Source organism: Myotis nattereri, assembly GCF_964212035.1.
Source record: "Myotis nattereri genome assembly, chromosome: 9".
Taxonomy (NCBI): Eukaryota; Metazoa; Chordata; class Mammalia; order Chiroptera; family Vespertilionidae; genus Myotis; species Myotis nattereri.
Genome location: NC_138084.1, coordinates 76,151,060 through 76,170,027, shown reverse-complemented (window position 1 = coordinate 76,170,027; position 18,968 = coordinate 76,151,060). Strand labels below are relative to the sequence as shown.

The 18,968-nt window shown below is 38.4% G+C and overlaps 1 protein-coding gene across 1 annotated transcript in view; it reads left to right on the top strand.

Moving 5' to 3' along the window:
- The first annotated feature begins 9,290 nt into the window (after positions 1-9,290).
- Positions 9,291-18,968, top strand: part of BCO2 (beta-carotene oxygenase 2) — a 48,653-nt gene continuing 38,975 nt past the window's right edge. The window contains exon 1 of the mRNA XM_081099517.1: positions 9,291-9,490. Coding sequence (XP_080955643.1) covers positions 9,300-9,490 — 191 coding nt within the window. The 5' untranslated portion in view covers positions 9,291-9,299. The remainder of the gene's footprint in view (positions 9,491-18,968) is intronic.

The following is an 18,968-nucleotide window of genomic DNA, read 5'->3' as shown; positions in this document are numbered from 1 at the left end:
AAGTTGTGTACTTAAAATAAGCTGATAATTTAAACCCATTATTGTTGTAAGGGAAGAATGACATTTGTGTTCTGAAAGCTGTAGAAAATGTATACCTTAAACATAGAAGGGGAAACACCTTGAATTTCTTTTCTAGACTTAAAGGGAGCTTTAAACTGGATATTAATATGTTTTCTTTTGAGGGTCAACTCTTTGGTGTAGTTTATAAAAGTGTAAGTTATTTAAATTATTATTGATTCTTTTTTTTTTTAAAAAAACTCCTAGTCTTCAACTTCTAAAAGAGGATGCAATGAGTTAATTTGATAATGTTTAACAATATTGTACTTTTTTGGGGAATATTTTATTTAAGTGGAAGATGGCATTGGAGATAGTTGTAAAATGTTTTTCATGGTTAGTATTATAAAAAAATTAAAACCTAAATGTGATTTGTCCAGTTTCTCAATATGTAGAAAACTATATGTGCTCTTGCTATTTAAAATAATCATTTGATTATTTCACTATTAGTTATTATACATGATTAATAAAAGTTTTTTTGTTTAAAATTATTTTCTTGTGCTAAAATAAAAACCAGAAATAACCAGACCTTATATGAGTTGGCTTTTTAAAAAAAGTAATTTTATTGATTTTTTACAGAGAGGAAGGAAGAGGGATAGAGAGTAAGAAACATCGATCAGCTGCCTCCTGCACACTCCCTACTGGGGATGTGCCCACAACCAAGGTACATGCCCTTGACAGGAATCGAACCTGGGACCCTTGAGTCTGCAGGCTGACACTCTATCCACTGAGCCAAACCGGTTAGGGCAAGTTGGCTTTTTTTATACAACCATATTGATGAATTGTACTTAGTAGAAGCATTAGCAATTGTGTGGTATGGGATAAAATTAGTGATCCAAATGTAAAGAGATTGGGTAAGCAACAAGGTGACTGTTGAGTCATTTCAATCCTATTATAATTCAGAAATTGAATTTGGACTAGCAGATCTCTAATACTTATCTAGCTAAAATAATTTCTCCCTTTATTGGAAGGTACTGCTATGATTTTAGTACAAATTTCTAATATGTTATATAATTATATGTCATGACTATATTAATCAGATTTTTAATAATCATAGCATACATTTTAAAAACATATAGATAATTTAATCTATTGTATATATACTTTGCTGATATATAAGCAATCACAAATTTGGACATATTTATAAACAATACCACAAGGAATTTGATATTTTTTAAGTGGTTAGCATGTTTACCTTGCTGCCTTGTAAATGTTAAAATAAACTCTCATTTCATGAAATGACTATTTGAAGGTATATATACTTACCATATAGCATAAATACTCATACAAGGAAGGATTAAAAACAGTAAGAACATTTTCTAAAAATATTGTTTATTATGAAGTGGGAAAATTTTTAGGTTTCTATAGGGGTACACTAATGGAGGTCAATGAAGTAACTAATAGAAATGGGATTTTTAAATATTAAATGCAGCCAGAAGACTATATTTGAATTATATGCCTTATCACCTGGATTTTGAGTTATTCTGTTACCTTATAGAGTTCTTGAATGTTCTAAATACAAAGATGACTATACTGGCCCATCATTAGAAGTCTTGAGTTATTTCTTTCCTAAGCATTTATTATTAATGTGAAAGCCAAGGCTAACAGAATGTTTCAGAACAGATTTCATAATATACTTGTTATATCTTGATGGTGTTACCATTCTTCAGCATCTGATTCTTCCCTGTGCAGGTTCAGAGTATTGATTTGATTATTTGGTATGATTAAGACTGAAACTGTAAGGACACATATGTAATACCCTAATAAAGAAAAAAAATAAAACGGGGGGAAAAAAAGACTGAAACTGATTTTTAGTGAAAAAATGTGTTTACTGGTCAGAACAAAAGGCAAAAGTTCCTGAATGCCTAATTAAGGCTTATTTTTTTTAATCAAATTTTGATGTCTTTGGTACCATCCACATAAACAAGAATAACTATCTCACCTCTGGAGATATGCTATTGTAGGCATACCATTGCCCTTTAATTTACACTTCTAATATTTCAATAAAATTTTGCAAGTTTATACTTTTCACTGATTATAAGCCAAAATATATATTGAATATCTTTGTGCATCATATTGTGCTAGGCACTGTGGGAAATACAGAATAGTTTAAGATACTTTTTTTTCTCCCTTCTGACAATTTTAACCACTCCTTTCTTGAAATACACTTACATACCTTTGCTGGGAAAACATGATATGTAAATGTTAAAAGTATCTCTGTGGCAGTGGTAGTAACTCCTAGTGGGAGCAGAGGGTCAGAGGGGTAGGTTTTGAAATAGGTTTTTGTAAAGGAAAGAAGGAGGATATTTCAGGCAGGGAAAAGTTTCTTCAAAGGCCCAGAAGAACAAAAATGTGGTATATTTAGAATTATTTTATTGGACTGAGAATTTACAAAGGGGAATAAAGTAGAAACTGCTAGAGAGTAGGGATTAAATTTTGTTTCTTGGTATCTTCAATTTGTAGCACAGTATTTGATACATTGGTGCTCAAAAATGTTTGTCAAATTAACAAAATTATGTATGGTTATAACTTTTTAAAAGGACATACCTTCACAGGGCTTTATTTATACTAGATCATGAGAAAATGCTTTGTAAATTAAATGAATACAAAAGAAAAGGAAGAATGAAATGCTAGAAAGGCAGAGAGACAAAGGATTAAAGGTAGGTTGTGGCCAGATTGTAGAGTCCCTTGTTGACAGATTACATTTGGACTTTATTCTCTAAGGAAAGAGGAGATCTGAATCTTTCAGAGGGGAGGAGTGGCTTAATGAAATCCATTCCTGGATCAACTGCTTAATTATAGTGCAAGGACAGATTTGAAAAGGAGAGTTAGGGAGGGAGACCAGTATTTCAAACAGCTGCTTAGTATAGATAGGTTGTTGGGATACTTGTCTTGGAATTGAGCGGAAGAGAGATTGCCTGTGTTTTGAAGCCTTGCCTCTGTCCCCTCCCCCCAACTTTCCCGCCTGTTCTGTCAGTGAGCCAGGGACAGTCCAGGAAGCGTATTTTGCCACACTGCTAATGAGAGAGGATTTGGAAACCACAGGATCTGCTGCTACTTAACAATATAAAAATATTTTTTCAACTCTCCGTTTCATCAGCAATCTTCCATTGCAGTGGGTTTCAGATCTGTGATAGTACATTGGAACCCAGGTAGGAGATTTACTGCCCCCTCCTCTTCCTTCCAGCAGGAACGTAGAATTCTGTGCCTTTTCTGAAGAATACTGGCAGCTTCTAAAGTTTTCCACTCTTTTTGGAGCAGATACAGGCAGCAAGTGCAGAGCTGCGAGTTAAGACAGAGTCAGGATTTGTTTACTTGTCAGGGAAACAGCCTTTCCATTTGTATGTTTTATACGACATATAGGGACAAGATTCAGGGTTTCAGGATTCTCTTGAATCTGTAATAGGAAGACTATTCACTATTTAGACCTTTCTCAATTGAAAATCACTGCTATATCCTCTAATGTAAATGTTTGGTTCTTTTATTTGCATTCTGGGGAATCCCTTAAAACCTTTGTTGTTGTTTTTTCTAGCTTTCTATTATAGCTACTATTGTTACATGCTTTTATTTATTGAAATTGGCTGATATAGAGCTATGAGAAATATTACTGATGTGCACTATACATTTTAAAATTATTTAATTCAATAATTTAATGCAAGGCAATGTGTAAGGTGTGGGGGTGAAGGCAAAACCAAGACCCTATACCAGGGTGGGCAACCCCTGGCACGCGTGCCAAACATGACACACCAGTAACTTTAGCTGGCACGCGAAACCCTCTCTTATAATCTTCCATTTACAATTTTTGTGAACATTTGAATGACTTAAATGTTAAATTACAAGGAACTGGCAAGACACTTGATGTTATGTTTGGTTACATAATGGCTTTTGAAAAGAAACTGGAAGTCTAAGAGGGATGTGGATGGTGAGAGATTTAGATATTTCCCAAACCTCAAGAGGCACATCAAAGACCTCCCAAAAGATGATAGAACAGATTGTCAAAGCCTTCAAAAGCTGTTTTTAAACATCATCGAGCCAACTATTGAGCAGTTCTTCTCAAGATTTGCAAAATTCAGAGAACTGGAAGAGACAGCAAAATTCATGAGGTTTCCAGACAGCATGAAACTGCAGGAACTAAACTTACAAATGTTTTCATGCATAGACATGGCTGACTTTGAAATGCAGTTGATTGAATTTCAGAGTAGCTCAATTTGGAAGCAGAAATTTATTGACCTTAGAGTTGACTTGGAAAACATTGAAAAAAAGCGATTAGAGACAGGAGTACCAGAGAGAAGTGTCGAAAATGAACTATTGAGGACTTGGAATGCCATTCCAGAAATTTTTTTCTGTTTAAAAAACTTTGCAGCAGCGTTACTCTCCATGTTTTCATCCACATACGCTTGTGAATCTTTGTTCTCAGTGATGAATTTTGTTAAGTCTCGTAATAGGAGTAGCCTGATGGATGAAAGTAGTAGCTCGTGCATATCTCTGAAGGTCACGAAATATAAACCTGATGTAAAATCTCTGTCATCAGTGATGCAGCAGCAAAAGTCCCACTGATAATATCAAACAGAGTCAGAAAGTTTTCTGTCGGACTATCAGTGTACATGTATACATTAAAAAATAAATGTATTTTTCATCATCATATACTGTGTTTTTATCGCTCGAATGAATTTTATTATTTCTTCAAGGTTCTTCACATACGTACACCTTAAGAGATATCAAGTAGGCGTAGCATGTTCTCAAAAAGTTAGGGTTGGCACGCAGACGAATTTTGAGTCAGAGATTTTGCTGGTTTTGGCATGCACTCACAAAAAGGTTGCCCACCCCTGCCCTGTACTCAAGGAGTACTGGCAGTAGAGGTTATAAAGTATGTTCATCTTTATTGCACAAAATAGGATATGATAGGTGCCATAAGAGCTAAAACAGATGGGATGTGAGGCCAGACTAAGGAGAATCAGTTCTTGCTATAGGAAATAAGAACGTTGTATTTATAAAACAGGTGACATGGGCACTGGATCATGAAGGATGAGTGAGGCAAGTGAATTTCACGTGAAGGATATGGGAAATACCCTAGGTGAAGAGAAGGGTACAGTTATGATGAGAAGAGAATGGGAATGGTCCAGATTGGCTGGGGTGGAAGGCATTAGTGAGAGGCAGAACTGGACAGGTAAGTTGCTGTGAGAGTATACAGTGCCTTCATCACAGTTTAGACTTTACTTGGTAGACAATGAGGAGTCATTTGTGAAAGTTTTATGGAACAATATGTGCTATAATAAAATCTGTATTTAGGAAGATTAAGTAGCAGTGCTTCCCAACCTTTCCCCCATCACAGCACACAGAAAATGATAAAATTTTTCTCACACTAGCGTAAATTGGATGGGAACTGCTTAGAGCAGGAGGCTACTGGCCTGGGGCCTTGGGCCATCCCAATAGATAAAGCAGCGGTTCTCAACCTGTGGGTCGCGACCCCTTTGGCAGTTGAATGACCCTTTCACAGGGGTCGCCTAAGACCATCCTGCATATCAGATATTTACATTATGATTCATGACAGTAGCAACATTACAGTTATGAAGTAGCAACGAAAATAATTTTATGATTGGGTCACAACATGAGGAACTGTATTTAAAGGGCCAGAAGGTTGAGAACCACTGGCCTACAGGGATCAAAAGGCCCACACATTAGGAAGCTCTGGTTTAGAAGATAGCTTCCTTATCTAGTTTGTCCTTTCAAGTAGGAGGCTGTGATAATATCCACCTAACAGGTGTGAGGGCCTAAATTAGGATAGTAAAGAAAGGAACTGACTGATAGGCAAGAAGAGTTGAAGCATCAGTGCTGATGAAGACAGGTTCAAGCCAGAAGAAAAATGTGTGAGGTTGCCCATGACGGCTGGACTGGTAAAAATTTTTGCGAAAGATTTGCTTCATGCACCTTGCAAACTTCTGAACCCTAGTAATTTATACTGACTGCCCTATATCATCCCCTTAGCATCCTCTTTCTAGCCCTATGTGGGTATAGTCAGCAGAATTTAACCACTTAGTGAATGTGAAAAGGAATTCAAGGCCCACAGAGAGTTTGCAGCTAGGTGATTTAGCAGATGGGAAATTGATTTGGTAGGAGGAAAGTGAAGAATTCTCTTTTGACATGTTGGGCCACTTGCAAAAAGTAATTGGTAAAATTAAGGGTCTAGATGAGACTTCCAAGGAAGACTGGTGAGATTAAAGAGTAAAGGTCCAAGATCAGACCTTAGGAATACATTCATGAGGTGATAAGGGGAAAAGGAGCTAATGAAGGGAATTAACATTTGAAAATTAGGACTGTCATTATATTTGGTTATGATTATAGACATGAATGGGAGGTATTATTTTCCATTTATCTCCATTATCCTTGTTTAGCATTAAAAATCCTATGGTTCAAAGTGATGAGTAACTTGTCCAAAGTGTCAGCTAGTGGTTATAAAGCTGGCATAAAGCAAACAAGAGGAAACAGGAATGTTTGAAAAGTGCAATGTCTGGGAAGGCAACATTTTAGAAAGGGGTTCATGGAGGTGTTGACCACAATAGCAAGTACCATAGCAAGTTTGAAGAGCATGCTATAGAATACAGAACATATAGACATTTAATATTTTCTAAAACATAAAATGTTTTAAATTCATGAATCTCTATTCAGACAAATGCCCTATCAGGGTATCCAATTTAATTCTACTTAAATACTAGGAGTAAAATACCTGATCTCAGGGAATTTATTTTAATCTAAGAGGAGAATAAGACAAGTATACATATATTAATAAAAATAGTAAGACAAATACTTGAGGGTTTCCTCCTCCAAGTTTTCAAAGCATCCTCTTTATACCTCTAATTTTGTGGTTCTCAAATTTTAGTATGCCTAAGATACCTGCTTACGCTACCCCAGAAATTCTGATTTGTTAGGTCCAAAGTGGAGTCCATGAATCTGCATGTTAGCCATAGAACCAGATATTTCTGTTTCAAATAGGCCTCAGATTATACTTTGAGAAATAGTGTTCAAACAAAACACTGATTGCAGTGTAAACGACCTCTTTGTATGTCTGTTTACTAGGTGGTGAGTTCCTTTACATCAGGGCTCTAGTACTTTTTTATCTCTCAGCAGTGCCCAACACTTTGTTGATTGATCATCAAAAGTTACATGAATAGTCCTGGTCAGGTTGGCTTAGTTGGTTGGAACATTGTCCTGTACACGAAAGATTGTGGGTTTGATTCCCAGTCAGGGCACATACCTGGTTTGTGGGTTCCATCCCTGGTCAGGGCAACTGATGTTTCTCTCTCTCCCTCCCTTCCTTCCTCTCTCTCTAAAAATCAATAAAACATATCTTGGGGTAAGGCTTAAAAAAAGCTACATGAATAATAGCTAACTTTTTAAAAAATATTTACAATTTCTAAAACTTTACATAACCTAATTCATTTATTATTTGTATCCTTAGGAGCAATAAGAATTATTATTATTCCCATCTTAGAAAGGAAAGAATAGCACAAAGAGGTTAATTATCTAGCTCAGGCTATTTATTTGGAAAATGATAGGCTAAGATTTGAACCCAAGCATTCTGGAGCCAGGCAGAGACTGGTTCCACACTCAAGTATTACAATATGCTGCCCTTTTTTTTTTTTTTTTTCTTCAAAGTGGTATTTAAAAATAGGCTTTGAGCAATAGATGAAATTTCCTTAGGGATAGATTATCGGGAAGGGCATTCAGGGTAAAAGTAAATTTTATTTTGGAAGTCAGGAACCAGTCGGGTTTAACTGAATTGTTACATATGGTGAAGCAGGTTTCATGTGCTTTAAACTAATTTTTAAAAATTCTTTATTGATTAAAGTATTACATATGCCTCCTTTTCCCCCCACTGACCTTTCCCCAGCCACTCCCACCCCCCAGCACATGTCCTCACCCCCTAGTGTCTGTGTCCATTGGTTATGCTTATATGCATGCATACAAATCCTTTGGTTGATCTCTTACCCACTCCCCTCAGCTTCCCCTGCCTTCCCTCTGAGGTTTGGTGGTCTGTTTGATGCTTCTCTGTCTCTGGATCTATTTTTGTTCATCAGTTTATGTTGAACAAAACTCACATATTCCACAAATGAGCGAGATCATGTGATATTTATCTTTCTTCTACTGGCTTATTTCGCTTAGCATAGTGCTCTCCAGGTCCATCCATGCTGATGCAAATGGTAAGAGCTCCTTCTTTTTTATAGCAGTGTAGTATTCCATTGTGTAGATGTACCACTGTTTTTAATCCACTCATCTGCTGATGGGCACTTAGGTTGTTTCCAGATCTTAGCTAGTGTAAATTGTGCTGCTATGAACATAGGGGGACATATATCCTTTCTGATAGGTGTTTCTGTAAACTAAATTTTTGAACGATTTGAAAGAAATGGGATAATAGATATAATACTGCAAAAGAGTTTGCTAAAAGAATGCAAATCTCACTTCAGAGGAATAGTGTCTGTATGTATATTCTAGTTTAGATTTTTATATCACTATTCCAGTTTCATGAAATAAAATAAAGGACTGTGTTTCCAAGTACATAGTTAGGTATATATTTGGCCACCCCTCTGTGTGAGGCAATGCTGCCTTGTGAACACTAAGTAAATATGAAATAATAGGAACAATTTTCAGCTCTTTGTTATATATTAATGATTTTTTCTCGTGGTTTACGAACTTTAGGTAATTTTAGACCAGATATCACTGCATAGTTTGTTTTATGACACCCTTCTCCTAGAAAATGCCATGTACATTTATGTGTACGTTAAAATAGAAGAAATTAAATTGTAGATCCTACTAAATGCTCCATAAATCCCTATGAATTTTTTGGGATCGCATTCTGATGTATATGAAGTACTGAGGTCAATATAATTATGATAATATTGAATAGTGGTCATTTTTATCATTATAATGAGGTTGCTATTAGTCCATCTTGGGTTAGATTCCGCCTTGTGAAAAGATGATCATTGTTCAACTATGACAAATGATAATAATTAAAGTCCTGAGTTAATTCTCAAGCAGATTTGTACTGCAAGAATACAAAAAGGATTGTCAAAAAATGGTGAATCAAAGAATTGAACTGAGAATGAGGAAGGAGAGGGAGGGATTTGGAGACTATATTTGGTGTTGGTTTTACATTTCCCTGACCAGGAGGGAGAAATAGGCATGTTTATAGAAGATTGGTAAATATTTGTTGTGCTTTTGATGTTCTCTTCACAGTTTTAAAGAAGTACATGGACAACAGTCATCAGACAAAAGCTGTTTCCTGTAAGCAGGAGGGTCTTCCCTGTATTGCGCCCCTAATAGCCACAGTGGAGGAGACTCCACAGACCATCTCTGCCCAAGTCCGAGGACATTTCCCCAAGTGGCTCAATGGCTCTCTACTTCGAATTGGACCTGGGAAGTTTGAGTTTGGGAAGGACAAGTAAGCCTTGATTTTTGGAAGAGTTTGGATTTCTTAGCATGAACTTGTTCTATGGAATATGCATTAATATCTGCTTCCTCTCTGAGGCTAACATTGCCATGCAATCTCTTTGGCTCCAGAAGAGGAAACCAGCCTATAGGGAAAGAAATGGAGACTTACTTCTGTTTAAAATGTTGACATTTTTACTCAGTAGGTATAACGAATTTGAAGTTCTCTGAAGGTTTATGCCAAAGGAGAAGTGTCAGAACTGTCTGTGCTGAGCTCTACTTCACCACAAGTTCCTGAAGGAAGGGGCAGTGTCTTCACTTCAGAAGTGCCCTCACCAATGCCTCCCAGACACGTTGGCTCTTTCAGTTCCTCAAATCAGGCATGTTTATTTTCGCTCAGGGTCTTTACTTTAGCTAGGCATATCTCTCTTCCAAAGTCTGATTCTTATCATTCAGATATCAGCTCAGATTTCATGTCCTTTGAGCCTTCCCTGATTTCCCAATCTAAAAAGGCTGTTTTTTATTATATAACCTATAACATAACAGGTATTTTAATTCTTTGCTTAGTACTACCAATGTTGTTTTTATTTGTTTATTATTGTTTGTTTCTCCACTAGAAAGTAAGTTCCATGAGGGCAGAGACTTTTTCTTGTTCACCCCATATGCCCAATATCTAGGATAGTGCCCTGAACTTAAATAGCTCTCAGTAAATATCCTATATAATAAAGAGGTAATATGCAAATTAACCTTCACGCCCTCACAAGATGGCTGCCTATGACCAGGCTGGCAGGGGGTTAGTGAGGGACAACCAAATGATTGAACAAGCAGGCTGTGTGGGGCGACCAGGCCAGCAGGGGGGTTAGTGAGGGGTGACCAGGCCAGCAGGAAGGGCAGTTGGGGGCAACCAGCTGGCATGGGGGCAGTAAAGGGTGACCAGGCTGGTGGGGAGGGGCAGTTGGGGGCGACCTGGCTGGCAGCAGGGTGTAGTTAGGGGTGACCAGGCTAGCAGGGGGGCAGTTAGGGGTGATCAGGCCAGCACGCAGAGGCAGTGAGGGGCAATCAGGCCAGAAGGGGCAATCAGGGGCAGTTAGGGTTGACCAGGCAGGCAAACAGGTAAGCGATTAGGAGCCAGTGGTCCAGGATTGTGAGAGGGATCCTGGATTGGAGAGGGTGCAGGCTGGGCTGAGGGGACAGGCCTCTAGTATATATATATCTCCTACATAATAAAGGGGTAATATGCAAATAGACCGAACGGCAGAACAACTGAACAACCAATCAAAGTGAAATATGCTAATGATATGCTAAGGCTGTTCAACTGCTCACTATGACATGCACTGATAACCAGGGGGCAGACAGTCAACTGGTTGACCAGTCGCTATGATGTGCACTGACCACCAGGGGACAGATGCTCCAACCGGTAGGTTAGCTTGCTTGGAATGACTTCAAGATCCATGATGAAGATAGTCAAGTCCAGTTCCTTGACCATCCCCACAGCAATGATTGTCCCCCTCTGTGATGCTACAACAATGCCACATAGTGAGGCTGTATCCTGGAACTTACTGCACAGAATTGCCCTGCCCTTGAAATCTTGAACTCTGAACGTTTACTCTCTGCTTAACACCCCAATCTCCACACACCTCCATTCCTATTAAACTTATGTTGAGGAGCATCAAGTTCTCTACTCTTCTCTGTCCTCTCAGTTTATCAGCTCTCCTTAATTTCTTCTATCTGGTGCAGATTCCACAATCAGTCACTTCAAATGTATTCTCACACCACCCTCACTTCCTGGTGATCACTGTATTTCCTCTGACCAATTCCAGTCCTAAGTTAGCCCATATTGGTTTCCTCCACTCACCCCCCAGGTCTGCTGAGACCTTCTAGAGCAGCGGTTCTCAACCTGTGGGTTGCGACCCCTTTGGGGGTCGAACGACCATTTCACAGGGGTTGCCTAAGACTATCAGAAAACACATATATAATTACATACTGTTTTTGTGATTAATCACTTTGCTTTAATTATGTTCAATTTGTTCAATGAAAATACATCCTGCATATCAGATATTTACATTACAATTCATAACAGTAGTAAAATTACAGTTATGAAGTATCAACAAAAATAACTTTATGGTTGGGGGTTACCACAACATGAGGAACTGTATTAAAGGGTCACGGCATTAGGAAGGTTGAGAACCACTGTTCTAGAGGAAATCACATAGCCTTGCTGATTGACTCAGTGGCACAATTATGATTTCCAGCCCTATTGAGTCCTTGGTGCCATCATTGTTCTTTCCAGTCTCCCACAGGGTTCCTTTCTAGAAGCCTCCTCCCGTTCCTTTCACTCTCAGCAGATAAACTGCCTACTTCATAATGAATGAAGGGGCATTTATTTAGATTTTGGGCTCCTTCAACTTCCTTCTTCCCCCTCTCCACATTCCCCAGGTCTGTACCTATTTGTAGGTATGTATTCCTGCCTCCTCACAATCAGAGCAGGAAGTGGCCTCTTCCTCTCTCCTGGAACCTTGCTGCATTGTTCACACCCCTCCCTTTGTATCTGTTCCTCCTTACTAACCCCACACCCCAGCCAACAAGTTTCCTGTCATCCTAAAACACCCTCATTCTCTATTCATCTTCCTCTCTAGCTACCCTTTCTCCTCCCCTCACTGCTGGTTATATGCTCTCTGAGGTCTTCTTAGTTCATTGACATCTGACTTTTAACCCCACCATGCTACAGCATCTGTTCTCAAAGGTTATCAAAACCTGTTAATTATTAAATGAAATGGGCTTCTTAGTCCTCAGCTGGACTGTTTACAGCATTTGACCTAACTGATCACCTGTCTTAAAATTCTCTCATCCCTGGATTCCCATATTTCCTCTACCCACTGGTTACATGTCCTAGAATCATTTTTTTGTTGCTCAATTCACTTCACTTGTTTCTTTACTGTTGCTATATCCCATCCTCTGCACTGAATTTTCACTTCTTTTCTCTCATTGTATGCTTTCTTTGGTATTGTAGAAATACTAAATTATTTGGAGTATGGTGCAGTGGGTTCAAATCCCATTTCACCAGTTATCAGTGCTATGACCTTGAGTAAGGTTTCCCATATGGAAAATGGGGATTAATATCAATTTTAATGGCTGGGTATGAAGAGTAAAGGAGACAGGCATGTATAAAGTCTCTTTTAGTAGCTGACAAAAATTGCCACTTAGTACATTGTTAATCTCTTCTTTCCTTTCCGTCTCCTCCCTTTCCTGCCAAATAACTTCTCATAGTTCACTTGTAAGCCCAGGATTTGGAGTCAACATTGAGTTCAGATTCTTGTCCTGACAGTTAGCAGCCTTGTGACTGGGGTTTTTGTTGTTTTGAACCTTGGTTTCCATGTGTATGACATGAGAAAGATAGTTTCTCACAGGATTAATGTGTGTGTGTGTGTGTGTGTGAAAGAGAGAGAGAGAGAGACAGAGAGAGAGAGAGAGAGGGGAGAGAGAGAGAGAAAACAAACAAATGAAAAGATGTGGTGAAGTCCTTAGCACAGTTCTGGTGTGTAGTCAGTGCTCAGTAGATGGTAGTTATTATATCTCACACCTATGGCTATACCTACCACACATACATACTCTCAAACATGTACCTCCCACCTCGCTCCCATCTCTTGTGCTCTAGACATGGATTTTGCCTTTTTTATGTTTTACAAAGAGCTCAGACTCTTATTCAAAACCAAACTATTTCTTTTTCCCAATACTTCCTCTTCACATATTCCCTTTCTCAGTTAATGTAGTGTCATCAGCCAGTCATTCAGGCATGACTTTTTGGAGCCTCTCTTTTTGTCACTGCCCACATCCTATCATTCGCCTCTGATTTGTTTCTGGAATTTGTGCTTTTCTAACTATGCTGCTTCAATTCAGGCTCCCATCTTCTCTCACGGGAGTTGTTGCCTCGTCTTCTCATTGGTTTCTGCAGATCTGGATGCTCCTCTTTCTACCCCATGTTCTCCTCTGTGTCTGGAGTGACTTTTCTAAGGTGCGAGTCTCACAGTTTCACTCTCCTGTTTCAAAGCTCCAGGCTTTGCTGCTGAAGATCTTAAGCCCTAAGTCTAAGTGCTGGTAGGTTTGTGCTGACCTATTTCTCTACCCTCATTGCCTGCCACTGATGGCTCTGCCCACACACTAATTTATTAACTGGCTATTCCTCCAAGATACCGCATGCCTTCACAGCTCTTTCCTTCCTTCCTTCCTTCCTTCCTTCCTTCCTTCCTTCCTTCCTTCCTTCCTTCCTTCCTCCCTCCCTCCCTCCCTCCCTCCCTCCCTCCCTCCCTCCCTCCCTCCCTCCCTCTCTCCCTCCTCCCGCTCTCGCTCTCCTGTCCCTAGGATGCCCTTCTCTTCTTCATGGCTTTGCAAACATCCTTAACAAACCAACCAAATGTTTTGAGCCTTTTGATCCCTCCTGACGCCGACATCCTTCCATCCTGTTGTTCCTTCTGTGCATGAATAGCATTTTTAACATTTCCCCATTGCTGCAGCAATCACTTTGTGCCATAGTTATTTATGTGCCTGTAAGCGCTGGGTTTGGAACAGTTCCTGCCTGTATTGGTTGATTTGAATAAATGAATGCATGAAAGGACAGGGTTTGCAGGGGCTTTGGGAGATGGAATCTAAAAAGTTGAGCACTTCTAGAGGAAATCATTATTAAATGTAAATATGGACGAGGAAAACAAATTTTACAAGCACAAGGATGAAAGAGATGTGGTTTAACAGCAGAATGTTTAAAAATTACTGAGGGATTTTGGTTGACAGCTCAATGTGGGTCAAAAATATGAGATTGTAACAAAGAAAACTAAGAAGGAAAGAAAAGAATATGAAATATGTTAAATGAGAAAGCTAAGTGTCTGGTTTTATACCCAAAATATTTTGATTCTATATATTGTGGTTTTAGAGGGATTTAGACCAGAATAGCAAGAATTATTGAAACTTTTGTTTTTAATGTTTTTGAAAAATATTGCCAAAATAGAAAAATTACTAGCTCACATGATAAAGAAAAAGGGAGAAAGCACAAATGCACAAAAATAAGAAATGACAATGAGAAAGAAACCGTTGAAACATTAAAAATTACAAAAGACTTTTCAGGCCTCTTTGCAAATACATATGAAAATCTTGATGAAATAGCTAGTTTCCCAGGGAAATACAGATGATCAAAATTGACAGAGACAGAAAATTCAAACCAATCAATTTTTGTAGAGGAAAAAGAGAAACTCATTAAGGAACTATTTCTCAAAAAAAGCACCAGGGAAATATTTCACAGGGAAATTCTCCTAAATCTTCAAATATTAGATAATCCCAGTGCTCCAAACATTACTTTAGAGAATTGAAAATGAAGGGAAACTACCCATTTGTTTTTATGGAGTAAGGATAATTTTGATGTCTATATACTATAAAGATGATGCAAAAAAGAAAACCATTGCCTGGTTGGTGTGGCTCAGTGGTTGAGCATCGACCTATGAACCAGGAGGTCATAGTTCGATTTGTGTCAGGGCACATATCCAGGTTGTGGGCTCAATCCCCAGTGTGGGATGTGCAGGAGGCAGCCAATTAATGATTCTCTCTTATCCTTGATGTTTCTATCTCTCTTTCCTTCTCTGAAATCAATAAAAATACATTAAGAAAGAAAACCATTATTTATTCATATTTTTATGAATATCCTTGAAAACATACAAAATATATAGTACTACCATAGTACTAATAAATATTTTATTAATAAACAGAATCCAACAATACATTACAAATATAATTCACTAGGTAGGATTAATTCTAAGAATGCAAGGTACATTATTATCTCTTATTATCATATCCCATATTATTAGAGATCCCTTAATATTATATGCCATATTAATAGGTTTCAGGAAAACTAATCATAGGATTAACTCCATAAATACTGACAAAATTTTTGTCAAAATTCAACATCCATTCCTTATAACAATACTCAAGAAAATAGAACTTGATGAATACTTTAACATATATCTATACACACATATTTTCATATATACATATGTTTATATAAGTATTGTGTGTATGGATATATATATATATATAGTCATATTACAAGTATTTTTCTAAGACAGGAACAAGGCAGGGATAGTCACTTCACTGATATTCTACCAGATGTAACCAATAAAATTAGACTATAGGAAATTGATTATAGGCACAAGGTTTAGTAAAATAAAATTATCTTTCTTTGTGGTTGATATCATGGGAAACCTGGAAAACCATAGAGCATCAATGACTAACTCAAACAATGAATGGTAAGGTAGCAGGATGTAAAATTAACATACTGAAATCAATAACTTTCATATACACAAACCATAGCAAGTTAGGGGACATATTGGTAAGAAAAAAAAACCTCAAATACAATAGCAACAAAAAACATTAAATACTTAAAAGTGAACTTAATAAGAAATGTGCAAATTAAAATACTTCTGAAGGACACAATTAAATGTAAAGATATCTTCTTTCCATTTTTATTTATATTTATTTATTTTTTAAAATTAAATCTTTATTGTTCAGATTATTACAGTTGTTCCTCTTTTTTCCCACCCGGTTCCCACCCCACCCTCTGCCCCTACCCGCCCCCCCCAACTGTCCTCATCCATAGGTGTACGATTTTTCTCCAGTCTCTTCCTGCGCCCCCACACTCCTTTCCCCTCCAAGAATAGTCTGTCCACTCCCTTTCTATGCCCCTGATTCTATTATATTCACCAGTTTATTCTGTTCATCAGATTATTTATTCACTTGATTTTTAGATTCACTTGTTGATAGATGTGTATTTGTTGTTCATAATTTGTATCTTTACCTTTTTCTTCTTCTTCCTCTTCTTAAAGGATATCTTTCAGCATTTCATATAAGACTGGTTTGGTGATGATGAACTCCTTTAGCTTTTTCTTATCTATGAAGCTCTTTATCTGACCTTCAATTCTGAATGATAGCTTTACTGGGTAAAGTAATCTTGGTTGTAGGTTCTTGCTGTTCATCACTTTGAATATTTCTTGCCACTCCCTTCTGGCCTGCATAGTTTCTGTTGAGAAATCAGCTGACAGTCGTATGGGTACTCCCTTGTAGGTAACTGACTGTTTTTCTCTCGCTGCTTTTAAGATTCTCTCTTTGTCTTTTGCTCTTGGCATTTTAATTATGATGTGTCTTGGTGTGGTCCTCTTTGGATTCCTTTTGTTTGGGGTTCTCTGCGCTTCCTGGACTTGTAAGTCTATTTCTTTCACCAGTTAGGGGAAGTTTTCTGTCATTATTTCTTCAAATAGGTTTTCAATATCTTGCTCTCTCTCTTCTTCTGGCACCCCCATAATTCGGATGTTGGTACGCTTGATGTTGTCCCAGAGGCTCCTTACACTATCTTCATATTTTTGGATTCTTTTTTCTTTTTGTTTTTCTGGTTGGGTGTTTTTTGCTTCTTCGTATTTCAAATCTTTGACTTGATTCTTGTGATCCTCTAGTCTGCTGTTGGGAGTCTGTATAATATTCTTTATTTCAGTCAGTGTATGCTTAATTTCTAGTTGATCTTTTTTCATAACCTTGAGGGTCTCACTAGATTTCTTGAGGGTCTCACTAAATTTATCAGTGGTTTCTAGAAAATTCTTGAAGAACCTTATAAGTGTGGTTTTGAACTCTATATCCAGTAGTTTGCTTTCCTCCATTTCTGTCATTTGTGACCTGTTTCTTTGTCTCCGCATTTTGGCTGCTTCCCTGTGTTGATAGAGTGGCTTTCTGTGCTAGGTGTCCTATAGGGCCCAGTGGCTCAGCCTCCCCAATTACCTGAGGTGAACACTCTTGGTGCACCCCTTTATGGGCTTTGTGCACAGTCTTGTTGTAGTTAAGCCTTGATTGCTATAGGTATCACTGGGAAGAATTGACCTCCAGGCCAATTGGCTGTGAGAATCAGCTGTGTCTGCAGTGGGAGAACTTCTGTCCTGGAGACACCCTTATGGGGCAAGACTTGCTTCAGTGGGGCTTTGGTACTCACTGAGTCTGCTCCCTGAGTGTGTCCCTTATGGATCTGAGGAGTTGTAATCTGGATGGCCCCACTCTGACCTCTGGGTACACTGGCTCTTGGATCTCTAAGGGGGTGCTAATTTAGCCTCTGTCTGAGGCTACCCAACAGGAGCTATGGAGAGATCTGCAGATTCCTCTTCTTTGTTTGGGGTTTGGAGGTGCCCAGATGAGGCCTAGCTGTGAAGCAGTGCAAGCTGCTGTGGGGCCTTTGGCCTTCTTTTGGAAGTTCTGGGTCTCTCTGACCCAGCTTCAGTTTGTTAGGTAATTTTCAGATTGCAAAGGGCCAGGCCTTTCAGATGCAAAAGACTCTGTGCACACCTTGGGTGGGGTGGGGTCTCAGGGGATCTACAGGGCGGAGCAAGCAGCTAGTACTGCTCCTCACTCCTACCCTAAGAGGCCCCACTTCTCAGTGTCCCGTGGTAAGCGCTGCAAGCACCTCTGAGAGAAAGCCGCCCTCGAGTTCCGCCCGCTGCCAGACAGTCCAGTTTCTCCCCGTATGAGTCTGGGTCCCCAGAGACTCACCTGGAACTGGAGTTCAGAGCAGTCGGGAGCTTGAGACTCCCTCCCGATTGAAAAAGACAACCGTGTCCTCAGTTGCCAGCCCTTTCCACGTGCACCTCCGTACCTCTGCACTTTACTTCCGTACCTCCTCTGAGTCTCAGTGTGCTTTTCTCTTTCCTCCTAGTTGTAGAATTTCCACTCAGCCAGCCTTCCTGTGGTTCTGGATGATGTCCGTTTTGTCTTTTAGTTGTATTTTTGAAGTGGTTGGATGAGGCAGCAATTTGCGGTGTTTACCTATGCTGCCATCTTGGTTTCTCCAGACATCTTCTGTCCTTGAATAGCATGATTCAACATCATAAAGATATCAGTTCTTCATAAATTAATTTTTAAAATTTGATATAATCTTAATAAAAATTCCAACAGTTTTTTAAGGAAGTAAACAAATTGATACTAAAGTTCATATGGAAAAATAAATATGCAAGAACATCAAGAAAACACTAACAAGAGAATTTTCAGTGGTGGAATTATCTCTACCAGACATTAAAATATACTATAAAGCCTCTATAATTAAAACATTGTGATATTGGTGCATGAATAGACAAATAGTGATTTAGACCAGAAAGCCCAGACATAGATCCAAGAACTTATGGAAATGTAGTTTATGATAAATATGGCATGTGAAATCATTGGGTAAAGAGGGCTTTGCTTCCCCCCCTTTCTTTCTTATATCCTATTTTTTTTTTATTGTGATAAACAACTCATAACACAAAATTTGCCACCTTAGCATTTTTAAGTGTACAGGTTAGTGTTAAATTTATTCACATCGTTGTGAAACTGATCTTCAGAACTTTTACATTTTGTAAAAATGGAAATTCTATACCCATTAAACAATAGCTACCCATTTCCCCCTGCCCCCAGCCCTTGGTACCAACCATTCTACTTTCTTT